This window comes from Apostichopus japonicus, chromosome 15, assembly GCF_037975245.1.
Source record: "Apostichopus japonicus isolate 1M-3 chromosome 15, ASM3797524v1, whole genome shotgun sequence".
In the NCBI taxonomy this organism is placed as follows: Eukaryota; Metazoa; Echinodermata; class Holothuroidea; order Aspidochirotida; family Stichopodidae; genus Apostichopus; species Apostichopus japonicus.
Genome location: NC_092575.1, coordinates 28,300,057 through 28,324,132, shown reverse-complemented (window position 1 = coordinate 28,324,132; position 24,076 = coordinate 28,300,057). Strand labels below are relative to the sequence as shown.

The 24,076-nt window shown below is 36.0% G+C and overlaps 2 protein-coding genes across 2 annotated transcripts in view; both read right to left on the bottom strand.

Moving 5' to 3' along the window:
- Nucleotides 1-292: 292 nt before the first annotated feature.
- On the bottom strand, nucleotides 293-13,841 carry LOC139980537 (protein lin-12-like). Its single transcript, XM_071992248.1, has 7 exons — nucleotides 13,523-13,841; nucleotides 12,542-12,658; nucleotides 8,002-8,244; nucleotides 6,986-7,105; nucleotides 4,743-4,835; nucleotides 3,500-3,604; nucleotides 293-2,579 (listed from the first exon to the last, which is right to left on the bottom strand). The coding sequence occupies exons 1-7, from the start codon at nucleotides 13,689-13,691 to the stop codon at nucleotides 2,398-2,400; spliced, it is 1,029 nt and encodes a 342-aa protein (XP_071848349.1). The 5' UTR covers nucleotides 13,692-13,841; the 3' UTR covers nucleotides 293-2,397.
- Nucleotides 13,842-14,235: 394 nt separating this feature from the next.
- LOC139981428 (uncharacterized) overlaps nucleotides 14,236-24,076 on the bottom strand; it is a 67,166-nt gene continuing 57,325 nt past the window's right edge. Inside the window, exons 40-45 of the mRNA XM_071993801.1 lie at nucleotides 23,286-23,414; nucleotides 21,632-21,739; nucleotides 21,011-21,136; nucleotides 18,237-18,353; nucleotides 15,876-16,016; nucleotides 14,236-14,969 (exon numbers count right to left, since the gene is read on the bottom strand). Of these exons, the coding sequence (XP_071849902.1) occupies nucleotides 14,824-14,969; nucleotides 15,876-16,016; nucleotides 18,237-18,353; nucleotides 21,011-21,136; nucleotides 21,632-21,739; nucleotides 23,286-23,414 (767 nt within the window). The 3' untranslated portion in view covers nucleotides 14,236-14,823. The remainder of the gene's footprint in view (nucleotides 14,970-15,875; nucleotides 16,017-18,236; nucleotides 18,354-21,010; nucleotides 21,137-21,631; nucleotides 21,740-23,285; nucleotides 23,415-24,076) is intronic.

The window sequence follows — 24,076 nt, the reverse complement described above, 5'->3', positions numbered from 1 at the left end:
AGAGCATCACCTTTGTCAACAATAGAATACTTCTTCAAATTTGCCTTTGACCATTATTTGACTTTCTTGCATATTTGGGGATATAGTGACTGTAGTATAGTATAGTGCATTGCAGTATAGTATATAGCACTGTAGTATAATATAGTGCATTGTAGTCGATGGACTCCTGAGTGCTCCTGATGGATACATATTTATCACAGTCCAGTAGCCATGGGTGGAGGAGGGGTGGGTAGTTTGTTTAATATAGCTGAAAAAGAGAGAACTCAAAGAGAAACACACTGAAGGATTGTCATCAACTAATTTTACATTTTACTAATCAGCTTACCAAAGGCCTTAACATTAACATACTTTTATAACGTTCACCCTTCACCGATTTTGCAAAATAATGGATTGAATGTGACAAAAAAGCAATGCTAAGCTATAAATCATAATCTTTTTATATTAAAATAAACTTTGCATTAATGTTGATAATTATAATGAACATCCTGTTTTAGTCATTAGTATCCATCTGCTGGAAATTGCTATTTCGTTTAATATATGAATATCCTGCTACGCTGGCATTAAAATGGCTTAAATTTCAACTTCATTTCTCCAGTTTTCTAACATCATGGAAATGTAGGACTACTTTAAACTATATTCCCATGAATTGCATTTACATATTTTGTTAAAAAAAAGATTAATTTGAAAAGTAATAAATTTCGTTCCTCTTTTAAAAGTAATTAATAATTTACCAGTTACATTATTTATTAGTTAATTTCTATAATTATACCAGAAAAGGAAACCAGAATTTAAAAATGCGATGTGGTTTTGATGATGTAACGATCTGGTTCGTCATGAATCTGATAAATGTATAGTGAGGGTGTACAACATACTTGATCTTAGTAATGCAGTGAAAGGCAGTGTGATTTGATAAACAATAAATTCACAATGACACAGGCTGTCCTGAAATGACCATTGACCTCAACAATAAGCTTCTTGTACTAAATGTGAAACATCAACATACTAAATATGGCATCTGTCCTTAAGAATGTTTTCAATAAGACAGGTAAGACTAGAGAGAAAAACATAAATTTGAAAACAGCAAATATAAAATACCTCATTTCCCTAGTACTGATGGGACAGTGCTGAAAAACAACGGTATATGCATTAAAGCAGTGCATTGAAATGTATAAAAATCAAGTAAGAGAATAACAACATGTCTGCTACTCATAAAATGTAACAATACAAAAAAATAAGAAAACCCTTCAATAAAACAATTAATGCCTTGGACACAAAAAAAAAAACATGTTGAAGATTTATAGTGCAAGTCATCACTGAATGGAGCAACACAGCAGTTGACATATCATATACAGTAAATAAACTGAAGGGCCAATACTCTGTTAGTGGTGCCAATAATTCTACGGTGTTTCATTAAAGGCGTGAAGGACAAAAGAGAAATTTTGAGTTGCATTGAAGGAATGCATCGCTTTATAGAGGGTATGTATAACTTTCCCTGTTGACGCATCTCAAGGTTAAGTAAGTTTTATGAAAGTTTTAACAAGACTACAAAATCTTTTATTTGAGAATTACTTCCTGGGTGGGGCTAACAACTCTCCAAACTTGGATTCCGTGTTTTACTGCACGACAAGTACTTCAATTAAAATGTTTTATCGTTGATACTTGCGCCAAAGCCACATGAACCATTCTCACTGTTTGCAGACATATTGCAAGGGTATTGCAATACAACTCTGAGCTTCTTATAACAGGGATATGCATCTTCAAACATGTTTAAAACACTAGAATAAACAATACAAAAATAATAACAACCAAAAAATGAAGAAGACAATATAATAACAACAACAGAGAACAATGGAAGCAAAGTGATATTCTCGGCATAGTATTGAGAGAAGATAAACTGCAGTTTAAAAGATAAAAATCTAAAGGCTATTTCAATATTAATTGCATATTGGAGAGAAAGACATTAATTCACATGCTCTTAGAAACAATAGTAACTTTTTGACCAACAATTCCAGACAAAAGGACTGTGCTCGTTAATATTTTCAGACCCTCATTCTAAGGATAGTGTTACCCAGGTCTCTGACAACTACTGTTTTCTTTCAGTATGAGTAAGATAAAAAGGTATTAACACATACTGTGAATAAAGTAATGAGCTGGGTATGGTAATTGCTTTAATTGAATCATTATACAACAGTGCTCATGAATAATGTACCTTGTCTCTAATTTGCAGATACTTAAATTGTTTGGTTAATTTAGGCTAGTACCCTAACACACGATGTATTGCTAGAGGAGAGTCTACACTGGTAAGTTAATATGAAGGATCTCGTCTAAGTGGCATGAGATAATTAACCCTAGCATTATTACAAATGATCTGCTAGCTAGGATCATGATACGGCCAGCTCAAGCAATCACACTCATTTTTTGGTCATCCATGGCTTTGTTACCAGAACACCAGCTAAAGGCCAGGAAACCGAGAGTAACAACCAAGATCAGAACGATGACCACGATGATGGCGATCCACCAAGGATTCATTTTAGCAAAATCCACCACTGGGGCAGCTTCATTGGCATTTTGATCACCTCCTGTTAAGAAAAGATAGGAAACTGAAACTTTCTAGACATCACTGTATCAAGTGCATACATGTAACTACTAGGTTGAATGCACACAAACTATATACATATTATTGTAGGTATATGCAGGGATCCAGTTACAAGGAAAATATCTTCATGCAAACCACTGACATTGAATAGACATACATGATCAAAGACAGATAACATCAAACAGCTGCCAAAATAGAGGTTAACTTTTTTAGTCTAGCATATTGTATGTTAAAAACAAACATTCCATATTACCAGTGAACAACACTGATTTTCTATTGGTAAATTTCCGTCTATAAATTAAAACCAGCCAAATTAAATCTTGTTACCCATTAGTTAACATTGACTGTTCTGAATTTATTACAACTTGATAATCACTCCCATCAAGCTGATGTGAACCCTGTACCAAGGCAGAGAGGGTTTGCCCCAAATGCCCCTCCCTCCCCCTCCCAAATCCCCCAGTTGGTAATTAAATACAGATTACCCCAGCCATTGTCACAGTCCTTTATGTGCACCCATGCACAACCTACTCCATGACCTTCAAGGCCAATTCGTCTCATCAATAACCACATCCTTCAGACCTAATTAAGATCGACCAGCTCTCTCACTCCATTTTGGTAAATGGATCAAAGGCCAATTTTAGTTCAGTCACACACACACACACACACAGCCTACTTGGTTTGCCATGTCATGGTCTACATTGCTGGGTATGTATGAAATGCTTCAAACTTGACACATACCTATGGCCAAAATGGACAGCGATTCCGGACCACATCTTTATCTTGAGACAATATAATTGCAGAACTATAACATCATTACGAAACCAATGATTTCACTCTTCCTTTCTTCATGAATCTCTTAAGACATTTTAAACTGACCATGCACCTACAGTTTTTCATACTTACCATTCTCACAGCTTTTCCCTGTGTATCCATCATCACAAACACAGATAGCCTTGGTTTCAAGCTCTAAACACATTCCTCTACCATTGCACGGATTGTCTGAGCAAACTGTTAGAGAAACAACAAGGCAAAATGAAACAATATAAAATAAAATACAAAGAAATAAACATAAAAAACCACAGCATACGGTACGGTCGACATGGAAGACAATTAACGTTTTAATATTAATAATGACCTGCTGTTATGATAAGTTAACTGAGAAGCAATCATCTTATAGGTAAAGGGGAGGATTAATGTCGGATTCATAATATTTTGCTATGGCAATATATGCGAGCCAACGCCAGTGTATCCTGAGCTGCCACACTTCACCAGTAACTGCAGCAAGAAATCAAAGACCAACAAGTACGCAAGAGAGGGAGGGTCGCGATTGCAAGGAAGACAAAACGTTGAGAACAGTTGGTTAATATAATTAAGAAGAGATAAACCATGGTGCGAAACAAAGCTTTGGTTCACAAGCTAAAGGAATTTTGAACATGCTCCAATCTCAGTCTTCTTACAGTGAAAGAAATTAGCCAAATTGACACAAAGGTTTGCCAGTTTTCACTCTACGTCTCAACATTACCAAAAATTTCTCCAGTGAAAAAGTGTAAAATCCCCAGTAAACAGGATAACACAGGAGTTTGTGACATTTAAACCGTGGCAAAAAAATCCAAGGTGTGAAAACTTTGGTGTTAGCTGGTTTCAGAAAACGCTGGGTTTCGTGTAACACATTATTTAATAAGTGAATATTTACTGCATTGAACCAAACTTTCACAGACCAGCAGCAAAGGTAAACAATTTTCTCTGGGGGTTGCGAGGGAAAGAAAGAATCATATTGTTTTATAACTTTGTTACATGCTTTCAAACCCACATGTGTCCACAAATCTGCACATGTTTTAGACACACACCAATATTACCAGTGTCATTATATCTATTATGCATGTATTTATTTAGTTTAGATAAGGCAGCTCTTCCACTGTGATACAGAAATCAACTGACACTCTTAAGCATGTGTTCTATACATAAGTACTGACAGACAAAGGGCTTTTGGGGACAAATCAGGCTTGTGGACAGAAATAACTTGGACAGTTAATTCAGTCGAGTGTCAAGAATATTGATTACTTGCAGCAAGTTTATCGCATACAATGATTAACTAACCTGTCTCGGATTAATGTAAGAAACCCTCAATGGATAGAATTATACTCACATCTTTCACAACGTGTTCCAAATGTTCCAGTTGGACACAAGCATGTCCCTGCCAGTATCATACAAGTACCTCCATTTGTACAGTTGCAGGGATCTGTGGTTGGGAAAAAGACCAAGTTTAATGCAGTTAAAACAACCAATTACATTTTGAAACATATTATTACTACAGGAGAAATCTTGATTAGTTTGTAAAAAACAAGAACTCTTCTATTAAAACACTAAGCCGTTGTCACTTTCATAGCAGACTGACGTTCCCTGAAGGACTATATCCAAATATTTGCTAACAAAGTCTGATGCTGTTAATTAACAAGGGTAGGCATAAATGATCATTGAGTGCTTACAATTTGCATATATGTTGGGAGTTAACAGGTCTGCTTAAAGAATTTGCATTTTATCATGAAACATTGACTTTGTACACAAATTTAACTGACCAGTTTAAATTTTTCTTCATGTATACAAACTGAATTAATATGCCTGCAAGAGCTTGACCTTTATTCTTGTAGAGATTGCTAAAGAAGATGGATTAAGCTACAACTTGTAATTCTGCGCAAACACCAAACCATGTAGTGATGTTTTACAAATGTCTACGCATAGTTCCAAAAGGGAATATGTGCAAGTGACTGAAAGCACACTACCGTATACCAAATCATTGAACATTTACATTTAAATTTCTACTGTTCATGTACTTTATATGTGTAATTTTACACAGCAATCAATTTTGATTCTTGCAACAAGTTCACTATATGAATCAATTGTGCATTACTGCCAGAGAAACAGATTTTTCAAAACTTTTTAAAAATAATAAAATTATTAAACAAATGAGTACATTGACCTTCATTCTCTGTTTATATAATGACAAGTTGTAGCTATATACTTTAATAATAAGGATGAGCAGAAGTGACCATAATACTAGCTTATGAATAAGTCGGCATCCGATGAACACCAACCAACGAAGAAAAACTTGCCAGATTTAGAAAGGATCATGAAAGTTAATCCTAATTTATTGGAATAAGTGGTCAGTGATGGATATTACAATCCATACGGAACTGAGCTGAGTGTCAGCAATAACTTAATAATTGTTAATATTCATTTATTTCTCGTCTAAGCTGTTGGTACTGCACTGGATGCACATGACAGTATGTAGCAAACACAGATGACAGCTACTTTCATTCCATACAACCCATAGAGAGCTGGCCAACCGGTTTGTAAGTGTTATTAATTACCATGATTATATCTCCTTAATATCTCAATCTGGAATGACTTGTCTACTGTCTGTCTATAAAACATTGCTAACCTATTACTCTTTAACTAGCTGGTAAAAATATTTAATTGTCAGGATCATGCCAGCTTCACCAATACCAACATTAGCATCACTAAATTTAACTATAGTCCTACGGTCCACCGTAATGTTTGCAGTCAGAAGGGTTAGGAATGTTGATTAAGTAAGGGAACATCACCTTACTATTTTGTATTTAATTTATATTCTGGCCAGATGGGAACATTTATTTTATATCATACTGTACGGAGACAGAACCCCGGGTCAGCACCAACGGGAAGGAATCAGATGACCAAGAAACATTCCCAGCTGTAATAATATACACAGAAGTACCTTTCATTAATACCTATTCTAGCTTTTTGAAGAAAAAAAATATTCAAGATTTTGTGACATAAATGGAATCATATGTAAATGAGCCTGTTTATCAAAGAAAACACCTCCTTCCATATCATATAATGTCATTCCAAAAAGCAGTTCCAAAATGTATCTCTCAATCTTTGCCTTTTTGCTTGCATGGTTATTAAACAATGGCTGCATAGTTAAACAAAGAATATCAAAGTTTAAGCCCAAATGGTCACATAACTCTAGAGAGGGCTCATATGTCACATAACCCCACAAAACCTCATCAGCCTGGATATTGCTTATCCCAAGACAAAGTGAACGTGAGTCATTTTCTGATAATTGTATGCTTTGTCCTGGACTGATCTCATTGCAAGAATCAAAGTTTTATTGTGAATCCAGAGAAGCAACATTGGTCAAATAATGTTGTCATGAGCTCAATCAGAAGTGTTACTAACTTTAATAAGGTTGGAAATATTCTAACCCCCTCTTATTCAAAGTTTGGTGATCTAGTCTATTGTGTCACTACCAAAGACTTGGCCCTCTGCGGCACTCATCAGATTGAAGCTGTTTCAGAGTTTATGCGAGGGCAAGATGCACGAAGAAACAAGAGACTAATGGAAACTTACCGGAAGATTGACATGTTCCGCCAATAAACCCAGGAGCACATTGACAGACGAATCCATGAGTTACCCCAGAATCAACATTACAGGTTCCTCCTGATAAACATGGGCTACTAGTACATGGATCTGTTGAACAGTGGAAATAATTCAGCCGTAGATTAAGACTATAAATTACAAGTTTCTCATTTGTATATTAAGATATATAAATATTAATGAGATAAGATATTACGGTTTGTAGTGAAAATAAGGATGACATGTACTGTACCCATTCACTAGGAACAGAACTGGCCAAGTAGCAAAGTCTTGCTTGAACCATTGCACTTCAAGTTCTTCCATGCTTCCATGCCTTTTGACCTCAAACTGACCAACAACAAACAAAAATTGACATTCCTTAAAAGCAAACTATAACGAGATCCTTTATCTTATAAAGTCAGGTAGGTCAGAGTAAATGAAAAGGTCATTGGCATTATTTCAAGATACTAGCAAATGTATCTAATACTGACAGACATAGTTTTGGTACTGGTATTAGTCCGTCAGCATTTCACTAAGGAGTGCAAATCAAGCTAATAACGTCAGGTAAATAGCAATGGCTTAATTCAATACTAGATTTTCTAGACATGTTTTTTAATTTGATTCTATAAGTCTGTTACTGGTTATTGGTCCATTATTGGATATTTTGAATTATATTGTGATGTATACAAGTGATCACTAACAATTGACAGTTGGTCATACTTGGCACTGAACAAAAAGTTCACATGCCAAGACTTACGGAATTCAGTTTATGAAAAGTACATCTGGAAAGAATCAGACATATATGTAAACATTACTGCTTGTGAAAATGTAATTCTAAACTGCAGGTATTACACTGTGACTTTCAGTAAACTTCCTGTGAAACTGTTCAGTAACTTTTGCTAGTTCCTTATAGTCACTTTATATTTCCTTCCCCATCCCACCACTCCCCTCCCCCTACTCTATTTCTGAACCAGGTTACTAGGTACACCAACAATAATACATTGGCTCACCTGTAGAATTAACAGTAGTTGGAGCCACAGTAGAAGAACTCTGCATTTCAGTTGAAGATACACTGCCTGGTGACTGGCTTATCTCTGTCACATTATCGTTTACTGAAGGGCTAGTCGGTGTACCAGCTAGAGTTGGAGTCGTAACAGTTTCCATGGTGGTGCTTCGACTTGATGTCACCACACCAGGAGAAGGTGTTGTGCTAACTTCTGGTGGTTGTTGTGAGGTGCTAGGATCTGGAAGTACTAAAATATTCAGAAATGGCTTCATGAGAACACTGAACTGATCCCTGCATACATGATTTTAATATTTCCCCTGAATTTGCTGAATTCACATAATCGGTGAGGATTTTGCACTCATGTGGACCTGTTTACATTGCTTAATTTCGTCCTTTAAATTCTCCTGCCCTCCAGGGGCGTATCCAGGATTTTCTAACCCTGGGGGGGGGGGCGCGAATTACTATCCAAGCGGAGCGCAACGTACAAGAAAATTTCTGGTTTTGATACCACCCAGATCACCGGAAATGGCACTTCTCGGGCTTGTATATGACCAACCAGATGTACACTTTTTGCCTGAGAACCAAGTATTTGCCAATAGTTTTTTCCATCCATAACCTTTTTGAAGATTGTCACCAGTCACACATCATGCTCGACCTCATCGCATGTCCTGTGGATCATTGCTTTTGTATGCGATTCTACGTCGCGGCCCACAATATCCGTCAGCTCCACTTTTCAAGGTTTTAAGCCCATTATTTGTTCAGAATTTGAAAATTCACATTCTCGTGAATAAGCTCACTTGAAGACATACCCATGATGTTGCAAAACATTTCATTTTCGAAAATTCAGACACAGTTAATTTATTGGTGTACAAATATTAAAACTTCTTATAACGGCTATTATAAAACTCCGTTGAAGGAAATGAAAAATAGCAGATATTTCCGAAACCGAACACTACACACATAGGCGTCGGAGGCGGGGGGGGGGGGGGAAGGGGGGCTGAAGCCCCTAATTCGCCATTACTAATGTAAAAGAGAGTTTTGACATAATTGGACCTCCATGCTTTTTCTCTATCTACATAAGACATTTCGTTGTTTACATTAGCATCCCGCGGTGTACTGCTCAACTTTCACGGACCGTACACTATACGATGGTATGCGATGTAATAACCGATGCATGTATATATGATATTGACATTAGTATGCTGAACGCGCGCGCGGAGCGCGCGAAAACTTTTGGTTGTTTTTTTCTCGGCAAGTCGGACAGTTTTGAGGCTTTTCATCCTGGAACGCCATTTTCAAACTCACTGATATGATGTGAAATCTGCTGTTTGCTTTACAAATTCGAACAGGCGCGTAGCGAGGATGCCTCCCAGATCGCTGGAAATGGCTATACTACCCAGGACAATTTGTTTGCGCGAAGCGTACAAGCAAAATTCGGCCAAGAATGTCTCCCAGATTGCTGGAAATGACACTTCCCAGGTCTTGTAAGTTGCATCTACGCACTTTCTACATTTGAAATTACTAGCAATATCATGAAAAAGAATATGTTGAAGGGGGGGGGGGGCGGTCGCCCCTTCCTGAAATGTGTCATGTTCCCGTTCGACACGCTCGATTTCGAGACCAGCAACAGTTGGTTTCATAGCACAATTCTACAATTGTTTAAGGCGTTTATACACACACACACACACGTTATGGTATAGACCATATATAGTATATATATATAGATCATGAGTGAGAGAGGAAAATGGAAACGTCAAAAATGGAGTTGTCGGTGTAAGGGTGAGGCACACGAACTTCCGAAATCCTTGATCCGCCACTGGCTACCCTGTGTATATAATAGGGATCAGCGCTGTAATGATGTCCCTGTTCCTCTTTCTCTTCCCGGTGTCTTGGCGTTTTTCTTTTACTCCCACCTTTTCTCCTTTTACTCTCTTTCTTCTTTTTCTTTCCCTTCTTTCCTCTCCTCCTCTTTTCCCCCCTCTTTTCCCCCCTCTTTTTTCTTCTCTTTTTTGTCTCCTCTTTTTCTTACCCGGGGGGCGCGCGCCCCCAACGCCCCCCTGGATACGCGCCTGCCCTCAAACGTGCTTTGACCTTCATTTATCATTTGTCACTATATATAGGGGGAGATGGGGCACAGTGAATCACTTCAAATAACTTAAAAGTTAAAAGAATACAAATTATTTGTAGTGCTATCTAGTTTACATTCACATCAAAGCCAATAACTCACAGAAAAATCACCAGAGTAGCTGCAGTACCAGAAAACTTGGGAAATATTATTGTTTTTCAGTGTCCAACCCTGTTATAGCACAAGTTGAAATGAGAGGGGGGGGGGCAGTTTGTTATACCATCATTTAATGGAGTAGTTTGGTAGCAAACATGAAACCATATGTTAGGCTAAGGGTTAGCCTATTTTAACAGTTTGATGGTAATAATGTTCAAAACCATGGTGGGGCACAGTGGATCACCGTGACCAGTGATTCCCTTTTTCCCTGTTGATCTTTCGATTTATGCAAATTAGTTAAAGTAGATATCGAAATAAAATGTAAGCATTGAAAGTAGGCTATGGTCTCAATGTTTTGATGTTAGGCCTATGTTAGTATTCAATGTTGTGTTTTAGTGTGCTTACTACATTCAATTTTCTTGCTGCGTTTAAGATCGAATTGATCTCTCTTATTTTCCTTGATGATCTTTTAACATATACAAATCAGTTGAGGAACATTTTGAGAAAAAAATTGTATCTTTTAATGTAGAATATGGTTTAAATGTTTGGATTTTAGGTCTATATTCATAATTGAATTTTAGTTTGCCTATTACTCTTGCTACCATTTAAATCACCTTTAGCTCTCCTATTTCCTTTCCAATCTTTTGATATATGCAAATTAGTTGAGGAAGATATCAAAAACATGTCATATTTAAAAAAATGTAGGCTATGGTTTCATTGGTTTTGATGTTAGGCCATATATATAATTGACTTTTAGTATTTATTTTAGTATTTATTACTATTTTCTTGTTGCCTATTAAATAACCATGAGCCCCGTACAATTTTTAGTGTATTTGCTAAAAAAAGTTAGCTAAGCTGTTCTTTTCTAATGATTCACTGTACCGAATAGGGGTGATTCACTCTGCCCCGGGTTTGGGAACAGTGGATCAATTTTTGAAATGTCTTAATTGTTCAATAATTAATTTTTACATGGATAAAATGGCAATTGTCTATTACTATCATAGAATACCACATAAATTTAATACTTAAAATGCATTAATGCATTTTAATTATTAAAGTTTTGTGGTATTCTATGATAGTAATAGACAATTACCATTTTATCCATGTAAACATGTAATTGAGGAGAGAAGAATAACTGGCACCTAAAGAACTCTGATCCACTGTGCCCCCCCCTACCCCTCCCCTATCCACCATACACATTTTGGGAAGCTGTTGTAGAAGTAACTTTTGTATCAATGACCTGTATATGGTACTATTTTTTATCTTATTTTTATCCACTATATGGATATTTTTCCTCTGGTGGTAGGGAAAGGGGTGTTTCAGTAAACCATGGTAATGATAACTTAAAATGATCGCTTTACATGCAGTTCTTATTTCTCTTTAGTAAGATCTATTCAGCAGTTTTATCCATTGTGGATCTATATTGGAATAAATACGAAATAGGTTATTTGACGTCAGCATTTAACGGTAAGCATTTCTTATCTTATTGAGCTTCAAAATCCATTTTTCAAAACAGTCTGTTTTCATGAAGGTTTAAAAAAAACCTGCATATAGTTAGGGTAGGAAATTAGTTACTTAACCACATTATCGAAAGGTGTTCTATTATCCAAACAAATTACATGTTTCTTGTACTGAGATCTGAAAAAAATAAGCAAAAATGGGCGGCCATATTTTCTTCTTTCATTGCGCTAGTAGTTTGGAATATGTGGCAACCTTTACAAAGTAAGTTTTAATGATAGTTTAGAATCCTTGTTAACCTGAATATAGACTCGGAAATCAGGTGCAGTCAATTATGGTTTTGCTTTTGATTAAAAGGGGAAAGGAGGCGCCTGGCACGGATGAGAAACATGTTTTGTTTTGTTTTTTAGCCGGCCATGCTTCAAAGCTGTTGGATAGAAGTTTCATTCTTTTGGAAACAACGATAAATTAAATATAAAATTAACAAAAGAAACGCTCAGAAAAACTTTATTATTTCTTCAAAATCTTCTCAACCATTCGAAGTATACTAATCCTCCGTGAACCATAACCTTTACAACTAAAACAAGTCGGGAAAAGAAAAAGTGAATAGAAACCAAATTAACGAAAAATATTTAAGCTCTATACCGGCAAACACTTTACCCGCGTCTCCAACACAAACATTAGCTTGCCAGGAAGAAAGTTAAAGATACATTTTATGGCTGATTGAGTAGTAAATGTGTTTACAAGCCCAGATGTGCCTACACACCCATCAGCATTAATTGCATAGATTCTACCACTTGGTCTTAAAAACAATTACACAAATTGAAAGTAAATGTTATTTCATAGAAAAAAACACCATAATTACCTTGTGAACAAGTGTCTCCTGTAAAGCCATCTGGGCAAATGCATATAGCTTCAGTAATCCCTGACTCACAAATTGCACCATTTTGACATTGTTTGAACAAACATAAGAAATCAGCAACTGTGAAAAATAGCGACACAAATTATGGAATAATCAGAGGAAAGTATTGCCAGCAGCCAGATAACGATGTTGCATTACCAAATAATGCTAATTAATGCCATTTTACTATTAAAAAACACAGTCTAATATTGACAGATTCTACCGTATAGTCCTCAAATAACCAGGACAAGCCATCTGCGGCAAATGTTGATTTTTGAATGATCATTCTACATGTTGTATTGCCCTCGTAGTCTCGAGTACTTCAAGGATCAGTCCAGTCCTCCGGCAAGGACAGCAAAATATTATATGAGATATACATGATCTTCTTCTTCTTCTCCTTTGTTATTCATTATTTGATTAATTTAATTAATTCCTTGTAGTTGCTTTAATTGGAAAAATATTTTCTGTTTTTGAAATAGTTCCTTTAATGATACGTTATCAAAATTCCAATGGCTTTCTATTACGTATAAATAAACTAAAGCACAGTGGCAACACTGGAATGCTGAAATGACATCACCTTCTAAATAGGCACTGCCAATATGTCTCTATTTGTTGATTCAGCTCTGCTGGGTGAAGAGGAAAGGTTTTTTGTTGGGGGTGGGGTGGTGTGAGGGTTTTACAGCTGGGTTTAAAGCAAAGTGGTAAAAATGGATTGCCGATGAAATGACTTCATCTTCACAACAGGGACTGCCAAGATGTCTCTATTATTTAAAACAAGTTGATTCAGCTCTGCTGGGTGAAGGGGAGAGGTTGGGGGTGGGGTGAGGTGGGGTGGTGTGAGGGTTATACAGCTGCTGCAGCTTTTCTTTTGACATGGTACCCAAACTGTGTTGATCTTATTGGATGTGGCCTGACCTGCCTGAGCTTGATAATAGCAGCACTTACCTTCACAATTGTCTCCAGAAAAGAATGGCGGGCATTCACAACTGTATCCAGGCGCAGAAGCAGTCAGGGAACAGTTACCGGGGATACAAGGGCTTGGGTTACATGCACTCGCTTGATAAAACAAAACAAACAAATAGGAATGTTTATACTTATGTTTCCTGACTAACATCTTTCACTTTCTATAAAGACCTTTAAAGTGTCCATTAAAAGTCGTCCAGTTAAAATGTTTTTATTCTTCTCGTAACTCTCTCCCTCCTAAAATCAATGAAAATGTAACAAACACACAGTTTGACACAATTTATATTATTTGCTTGCTGTGATAAGGAGATGTTAAAGGCACTAAATCATATTAGTTTGTACTTGTGTTTTCTTCTTTTCACTTGGTTTGATTTTTGACTTTCAACCGGGGACAACTTGCCCAAACTCTGCACATCTCAGAAATCCACTGCATTTTGTTCAGAAAAGTTTGGGAGTTTACCAATTTATAAGCTAATTTTTTGGTTGTTAGACTTAATTCTTCCTTCAATATAATCCTGTTTGGCTTAAATTTGAAAGAAAGTAGAAATATACTTCAATCTTGAAATCGACACAATAGTTTTGTTTTTGTTTTTTTTGGTTCAATGAAATCTAGTATTATTACGACTTGCTGTCACAAGTCAGTGTGAATCTAAACCAGTAGTCACTAGGATAAAAGAAAAGCATTCACATTTTTGTTAAATTCACATAGTTGATCCGAGCTAGCTGTCATGTATTCTGAGTATCAATTCTGAGGGCCAGGTGGGGGTCCAGTTGATCATAACTCAGTCCTCATGGAAGATCCTGAGTCATGGGCCTAAAGACTTGCTGACCAAATAAGTGTCTTGAGACTGGCAGAGAGGTTTGGAATAATGTCACATGTAAGATAGGATTTGAATTCATTGGGATGCAGTCTAGACGTTCACAACTGTCATTTTTCTGAAACTTTGCATTACCCAGTTGTGTTAACACTTGTTTAAATGTGCAAAGCAAGGTCCATCCGCCAGTGATACTTAGATTAGAGCTGGTACCTCTTCCAGCATTGCTTTAAAATCATCAGAAGTTTTCTATGGTGATATAGACAACCATTGGTAGCTATGCTAGAAACAGACAATTTGAACGTTAGTTTTCCAGCTTTAAGATGGTTCAACTGTTCGAAAATGTCAATCTATAGCAGAACGTTTGTCGTCATGATAACATAATTCTGATGATGACAGGAATGCTGGTGACAAACATTGGACAATTGCCTGGGATGGCTGTGAAATTGTTAACTATAAACAACACAATTAGTTGTACTTGCCTTCCTCAGCGCAAGTGTCCCCAGCAAATCCTTCAGCGCACATGCAAGAATAGACGGTAAGGCCTGGTACTGTTAATGTCTCACACGTAGCACCGTTGAAACACTGAATGTCACCACACAGATCCCCAGTAACTGTACAAAAAGAAGATTAAAGTGTCAATCCTACACAAATCATGGCAGACTATATCAAAACGTGTCCATATTGTCGAAATAATACTTCTACATTCGATCATTTGAACAAAGATTCTTCTTTCACTAGGTTTAATACAAAATTAATCAATTGTCACTTTCACTGATTAGTTCTTATCACTTCCTTATTTCAAAGTAGTAGCAAAATGTTAATGTACATCAAACTGAGACTTCATCAGTTCATCAGGTTTTGACATCACGGACAATCACTTTATCCATTAACTTCAACAATGTACAGTCTGATAAAATAAATGCCTTTGGTCAAACAATTTCGGAAGCGAATGAATAGTTCTCATTATGGTAGGCTATATGACCATTTGTTTATTTGTTAGACTGAAAGGCAATCCAAATATGTTGTAATGTTAAATAGCTTGGTCAAAGCGATAACAATTAAGTTAAATTCCAACAATAACTACAACTCAATAACAATCGTCTTATTAATCTGCTCTGATAGTATGCAGAGTGACAGTCCACAAACTATGAGATCTGTCCCAAATAATGGAAGACTTGGAAATATATGTACAGTTTTGGAAACTTCCTCAAGCCCATACAGTACAACATATAGCATACATGCATTCTGAGCAACAATATTGTTACCATAGCAACAAGAATGCAGTTCATTAAGTCGTAGAGGTGTTTAAATTCCTTCATGTCAGTGAAATGTCAGTACGTTTAAGGTTGCTTTAACATTTCTGGAGTGTCTGCATGCTAAAAATTTGAAACCTATCTACCTGCATGCATGTATGCACATAGATGAATTTAAGATTTAATCGCATAAGATATACCTCAGAAGAGTACAAACGACGGCCATAACAGTAAAAGTACTTGAAAACCTTAAGTGACACCCACCCTCCACTGAACAATCTGGTCCAACGAATCCTTCTGTGCAGGAACACTGTTGTACCTCTGGAAAACCAGGGAATATGAGTGGTAATGTAACACAAGTAGCACCATTCATGCACTGCACACCTCCACATAGCTCCACAACAACTATGTAAATGAAAAGAAATACACAAATACAAAATAGATATAGATTTTATGGCATATAAGTTAATTTGAGCTTATGATATTTCATGCTTTACTGGTTTCCACATTTCGAAACTTGTTGCAGAGATAATATTTGACCTCATTAAAAGTCACTAGGGGTCATATACTCAGCATGTGGCATCCACATATCAATTGCTATGTACATCAGCATGTTGCACTCACATATCGAGTAGTATATGTGCACCAACATTTGGCATTCACATATCAAGTAGTATGAAGTAGTATGTACATCAAAATGTGGCATTCACATATCAAGTAGTATGTACATCAACATGTGGCATTCACATATCAAGTAGTATGTACACCAACATGTGGCATTCACATATCAAGTAGTATGTTCACCAACATGTGGCATTCACATATTAGGTAGTATGTACACCAACACGTGGCATTCACATATCAAGTAGTATGTGCACCAACATGTGGCATTCACATATCAAGTAGTATGTTCACCAACACGTGGCATTCACATATCAAGTAGTATGTACATCAACATGTGGCATATACATATCAAGTAGTATGTACACCAACATGTGGCATTCACATCTAAGTAGTATGTACACCAACATGTGGCATTCACATATCAAATAGTAAGCATCAACCTAAATGGAGCAGATGTCTATCCTCCACCATAATGTACTTCATAACATGGGCACCATCAGATTAATAAATTAATACAAGTTTTCATTCTTGAGATATAGGACCAACAAGGTTATATATTTTGATTTTGACCTCTGTTAACCTTAAATGACCTTTTTACTGCGCTAAAACCAATAACTAATTTCCATTTCTGTGATCATATTTACAAGTCGGTCCCTCGCACATGCACACATGACTATGCAGGTATGTGCTTGTTATTGAAATCAAGGAAAAGGTGAACATTTTTACAAGGATTTTACAGAGTAGATAAAAACGCTCTGTAGTATTAGGAATTTCCAATCTAATTAAGTATGAAAAACAAACCTCCAATTAAATTTAAATAAATTTCACATGCAGCATAAAGCAACTTAATAAATGAATTTGAACATATTATTACTGAGCATATTATTATTACTACATATTAACATCCTCCTTACTCAGACTACTACTGCATGCTGGGCCAGGCTAGCACCAACACATTAATCTGTTCGTTCTCAAAATTATTTCATGTTACAAATTAACATGTAATTGCTTAAGAATTAAAGTCTTGTTGCTGGCCAAAAAGGCAATGTAACAACCAACTAGAGCTGGTATTCCAGAAAGATCTTTACTATACATTATACACTAACAGAAGCAAGTATTTCTTTGCTACATTTAGCAGTTTTACTTGTCCAATTATCTTGAAGTTCGTCTTTTATCACTTAATTAACACTATATCGCACTAATTCCCATCAAACTCTCACCACATAAGAATCAATTCTTCTTCAATTTTACTCTTGCTGTCTGCAAGGGCATTTCCAATGATGAAACATTCCACCCAGATGATTATATTAAAGTTGGATTAATACCATGAGCAGAGATTGTCTAATGTTGCTTCTTGCTGTCTGCAAGGGCATTTCCAATGATGAACCCTTCTACTCAGATCTTTACATTGAAGGGAGAAGTAACGACATTAGCAGAGCTTATCTATTGTTTGGTTCTTAATGACAACTACACTGAATGGTGCAGGGATTTCAATGGGGTTTATTTAACAGCTTTATTCCTCTTATATCAATTTAGTTATTTATAAATTTTTATACTGTTAAACACAAACTTCATCACATAATTAACTCGCCAAGCAATCATAAAAAAGTTTTGAAATCATAGCTTCCAGTGGATCAGATGGACTCGACTAGTAAATTAAAACCAGTATCAAAACTAAAATTGAGGGAAGAAACTTCATGAACACCCATGTATTTTGCCACAGCCTATGGTTATATTATAGCTTTCAAGGTTATCTTTATGATATTAATGCAACAAGTCAACAATGTCATTGTTGTCAAGTCTGTAAAAATGGCAAGAAACATTATGTTACTGGACATTAAATGCATCATTCTCTGCTAAATATATTTCTTCCTATACCAATAAACTGAAAAGAACATGACATTTTGAAATTTTCAACAATGAAAACCTGCATGTGTTGTACGTATCACACTGTTAAAACAAACAATTGTGTATTGTTAAAACAAGATATGAATGTTATACCTTCACAGTTCAGCCCAGACGTTCCTTCTAGACAAGTGCATTCGTAATTTACACCATCCGTAGATGAACACATTCCATTGTTCTGGCAGGGAGAATTATCGCAAGGACCTCCCGTCTCTGGATGAGAAGGAAAAAGCAAATTAACTTTTCATGATCATTACAGGATTACCCACAGAATTATGCTTTTGGAGGTCCAATCGGAGAACTATATTAAAGCCTAATTTTGCATACTCCAGAATGGTGATGCAATGTCGGCTCCTCAGTGGATTCCTTCATGTGAATATTGATCCCTTGTATACAATTCGAAAATCCGGCCTTTAGTAAGACTGCCGTTCATTTTTGCCACTGCCACCTTTTTCACCCGTCTGGAACGTTAGCCTGTGTATAACATAATCAATTCACCAAGGCTAGTGAATGTAACGAGTCTGGAAACGTCACTTGCACAGCTAACATTTCCCGAGATCTACCGCAAGAGCCTATTAAAATGCACGAGCAAGTAAACTGTTATGGGAGTGGTATTAAAATGCATAGCTGGTGGATTTTTGACATCCTCTAATCCATACAAATTTATGGTACATTGAATATTGACACTTGTACCTTTCCATTGATTTCACATATGGCACATTGCATTATTTTCTTTTGATGAAATTCTTCTAACACTTTTGGACAAGGAATTTGCTCTTTTCACAAAAAATCCTAAGCGCTCATATGACTGCAGGCCACCCTGTGACATACATGTGTGGAGTTGGTTAAGGAATAATTTCGATCAAGCTATTCACTTCAGAACTAACACAACGCCGATACGACACTCTGTCATACTGTTAAAATCAAAATGCCAGTGAATTGTGTAGTAGGAGGTTGCAAAAACACGTCTGAAAACCGAACTTTAAGTTTCTTTTCGTTTCCAAGTCATCAAATCGAGCAGGCTTTAAATTACTTTTGTAAGTGGGCCCACAAAAACTGTGTCGCTCCCGGGGCTTCCCCCGTTTGCAGGCGGACATATGTTCAGCGCACTTGGCGACACAAAATCGTCATACAGGCAGTATTGTTTATGCAGAGACCCTCTAAAGGTAGTCTCCCTAATTTTGATATATGCCTATACTCAATAGCCACAATTGCCCTGTTATTTTAATGCACACACTCAATTGTTTTTCATCTGCCGTGATTTACCCCATAGGTTCAGGAACAAACAATCATATTACAAAAGAGTACACTGTAAAATAGGCCCTGTGCGACACTTCGCACAGAGCTAACATTGTGATGCACACTAACACGTACCGAAGATATATATATATATATATATATGTATTGAATTCATGTATATATTGTACTGTAATGGTAACATCATTTCGCGTTTATTAACTTTTGAAACTCTTATATAGGATATGGAGTCTATCAGGGACTTTTCTTTTTGGGTGTTTCCTTCGCTTGTGTATCTGCTTTTGTGGAGCTATGACTTTCTGAAAGCCTTACTTTATGGCAGCGAGACTGAGACATACCAAAAGATTTATATTTTGTGGATTCGAATAATTTTGCATCTTCCGACTGGAAACTAACTGCAAACACGATAAACAAATGAAGAAATACCCGAGATGTTGACATATTTCACAAGGTAGACATTTCAATTGTGGCAAGACCTCGATATCGTACGGCACAGTAGGTTAAGTGGCCTATAATAGCAGTGAATCTTACGAAATACGACCAGACGTTGAGTTTTTTAACAATGATTTTCTTTTAATTGAAGAATTGGTACCTAACATGAGTTAACAAATGTGTGAACAATTGTAACAACCATTTCTTTCTCATGTAGCTGCATGTTTATTGGTAGAGTGAAGTTAATAGAAGGTTCACTTTCTTAGGAGAATAATGTGGAAAGTCCATTGTTATTGTCTCGCACACTGACGTCACGTGGTGACCTGTTTGTTCATGAGGTGTTACGCATCACCTTTCTGGTCAGTGAGAATCTGCTTACTTTCACATCAAATTTCTCTAAGGTACTGTCTCTTTTGAATAAACGGGAACCTCAGTATTGTTTTTGTACTAAAGTACTCTAGTATTAGCCATAAAAGGATTTTATTTTTCGCCTCCAACGATGCATTTCAAAGGGGGCATTTTCAAATGAGAAATTCTATTATTAAACTCAATCAATCATATTATTTTAACTTAATATACATGACAACTGATGACATTCAACACCAATTGTCCTCTTAAAAATTGTAAGATTCATTATTTTATGATAAATGATATGTTCATTATTATATATATGTTCAGTTATATACATGTTACATGTAATGATGTGTTCATTATTATATGTTATATGTAATGTTATGTTCATTATTATGTTATATTTAATATGTTTAGTACTATATATGTTACATGTAATAATGTGTTCAATATTATATGTTATAAGTAATGATATTTTCATCATTATGTTATATATGTAATGATATGCTCATTATTATGTTATATGTAATATGTTCATTATTATATGTTATATGTAATATGTTTAGTACTTTATATGTTACATGTAATGATATGTTCAGTATTATGTTATATGTAATGAGTTGTTCATTATTATATGTTGTTTGTAATATGTTCAATACTATATGTTATTTGTAATGATATGTTCATTATGTTATATGTAATGAGAAGTTCATCATTATATCTTATATGTAATATGTTCATTACTATAAATGTTACATGTAATGATATGTTCATTATGGCTTCCACCTCTCAAAATGTATTTTAGTACCGTGATCTTTGGTTTCACTTACCTATTTGGCACAAGTCACCTGTAAATCCAGTCACACATCTACAGACAAAGCGATCTTCAGACAATGAGCATTCCCCACCATTGAGACAAGGGGATGGGTCACAAGGGTCAGTGGTTGCTACCATATCTACAGTAAGTATTATAGGACAGTAGAAGTAGCGGTACTTAAGATATTATCTTCATATATTGTCTTCAAAACATGAATTATCGATGAAACATTTCATGTGCCTACAACTGTATCGAAAAGATACATAAATACATATTGTATGTGGTCGATTTTCATTTAGATAAGTAGACTGCTTCCAAAACTCAATTTACATGACTCGACAATTATTTTGCTTATAATTCCATCAGTTTCTCTGTCTATCCACTGATAAAACGACTTTGTGCATTGTTGCTGCAGTCTCTGGGAAAGACAACTTGGTCTATTAACCCAATACTACAGTTGTAATGGGTTTTGTGAGTTTTGTGAGATTGATAGTTTAAGGCAAATTTACTTATCTAGAATCCAACTGAATAACAACTTACAAACACTCAATACTGGAAATTGTATGAAATTAAGGATAACCAAATTAGGGTATAACTGAGCTATACATTTGTATCAATTATTAGTGATTCTCACCTTGACAAAGAAAACCTGTGTATCCTGTTATACAAGTACAGGTAAAGCTAAAGCCAGCTACAACACAAGTTCCGCCATTTTGACACATATTGGTATCACAAGGGCCAACTGTGGATCAAGAAAAGAAATGTTACTTATAGTCCAAACTCATGACTTATTCATTCATCCAAGTTGCTGAGCAAGATTTTTCACAAGCTGCTGCAGCGTTTGTTTTTGACAAGTTTATTTTCTTTAATCCACTCAATGAAATGGTACGAAGAATGATGAAACAGTCAAGTTTTGCAAGAAAAGAAGGATGTTACATCATGTCAAATCCCTTTGCTCTTTCCCATGAAAGCGGAATAAAGCGAGGCAAGCATCTGAACAGCTTCCTATATCATAGCGACCCAACAAGTCAACTTGCAGTTTCATTACTACTAATATCTTTGTCGTTTGTTTTAGCTTGAAGAAGAAAATGATTTGCTAAATAGATATCTTTCCAACAATCCACCTTTTCTCACATTCAAGAATTTATACAACTGGACTTGTGAGATGAAAAGACATGATCATCTTATGCATTTAAGTATTTAATTTGCACAATGAACAATGCTTTAATACGGTAACCAATTTTAGAGTCAAGTTACATCAGCATTGTTCTTCCCTTTCCATAGTGATTATATCGATTTCCTTAACACCGATTTGGAGAGATCTGGAGCAGTTATTCTTCAGAAAATGCTAAGACCCTAATTGGTTGAGACTTTCGACCGGACAAAGACGTTGGCAAATCAGGAATTCTTTTGGATTTGCTTAATGTAAGTGACTCTGAATCCCATCAGTGTAGCGCAGATTTATAACACTACAACAAAGCAGTGTGTTTAGTCGTCCGAATCCACACGTCTTACATACAGCAGCTACGAGTCTCAGATCAAAGTGATATTAGTCTGCACGTTTTCCATGATTTAAGTGTACGAATTTGTGAAACAAGGAATTAATAATTGTACGATAATTATACGAGTAACCAGTGATATATACATAACCACGGAGATGACCTAGTTAAATCGAGAGATATCCAGATATATGTCTGAATATTTAAGTCATGTGACCACTGCAGTGATGTAAATTTACAATCCATCTAATAAAATAGTATTTACTGACAACTGTTACCAACCAACCAACCCAAGCATTACTCAAAAATAATATTTACAGTTGTTCAAGCAAATGTGAAAAGTAAACATTGAAACTGCAAAGAAAGCAGCCTTCAGGGGCAGGAAGCAGACAGTAACCAGATGTCACGATAAGAACTCTCTTTTTTTAACCAATCAAGAGCTGGCAAGTGTCAATTTAAGAAGATCACAGAAACAAAAAGATACGACCATAGCAACTGACCCAAATTGAACATCCAAATTTGAGTTGTAAAATTTATATTCAACTGATATACAGATTGTTATTTTTTCTATCAATTGAAGTCTGCATTTAAGGAAAAGCAGCCACAGATCTATGGTACAGTTAAGATAGGTTTATGTTGGAGACATTGGTTAAATCAACCTATTTGGCTGCCTCTCAGTCTCCTCCATGCAGGAGTTTTGTTAGTAAGAATTATTTGTAAAGATCTGCTTCTGATTTTAATTTAGTAGGTGGATGGTGAAGAGAAGAGGGAAAATAAGGCAAAAATTACCGATTGGGACAGATGTTTGACATGTATCACCAGTAAACTCAGGAGGACATTGACAGCTGAATCCAAGAGGTACCCCAGAAACAGGGGTACAAGTTCCTCCCGATTGGCACGGGTCACCAAAACAAGGATCTGTTTTAAAGTATAAACATTCAAGTATAGAGACTGCAGTTCTTGATTCTTCTGATAGACCATGTACTGTTGGGAATGTGTACCCATAACTACTATGTGATTTTAATATGCAGTTATGAATAAAAATAAACATGCTCTGAATAACAGATCTTATTTAGGAAAACTGTTAACCACAAGGGGGGGGGGGGGAGGAGGAGGAGGTATACCATGCACCCCTCAGTTTCATAACAAAGAAGTGAAAAGGAGCCAAATTAAGAAGGTAAGGAAAGGAAAGGAAAGAACTCAATTGAAATTACAATACAAATCTATGCAGGTTCTCCACCTTACATGAAACATAAACACTAAAGCTCTCCATTATGGAACGCTAAAACGGATATTATTCAGTAACTGTTTATGCAGCTTTTACTCCTTCTACTGTAGTAAACTCTGTGTTACATGATGAGAACAACAATTGCAAGTCATTATTTGAGGTTCTTTTTACGAAGCATCATGACCAAGGCTTGAATTTTATTGGGCAGTTGGTCAGCCGACTTTTACTGCTGACAATGACTTCACGAAAATCATAGTCATTATACGGCAATGTTGACAGTCACATAATGACCAGGAAAGAAAAAACTAATTATGCGTCAACATTATTGACAGTTTCTGAAGTAAAACTATCA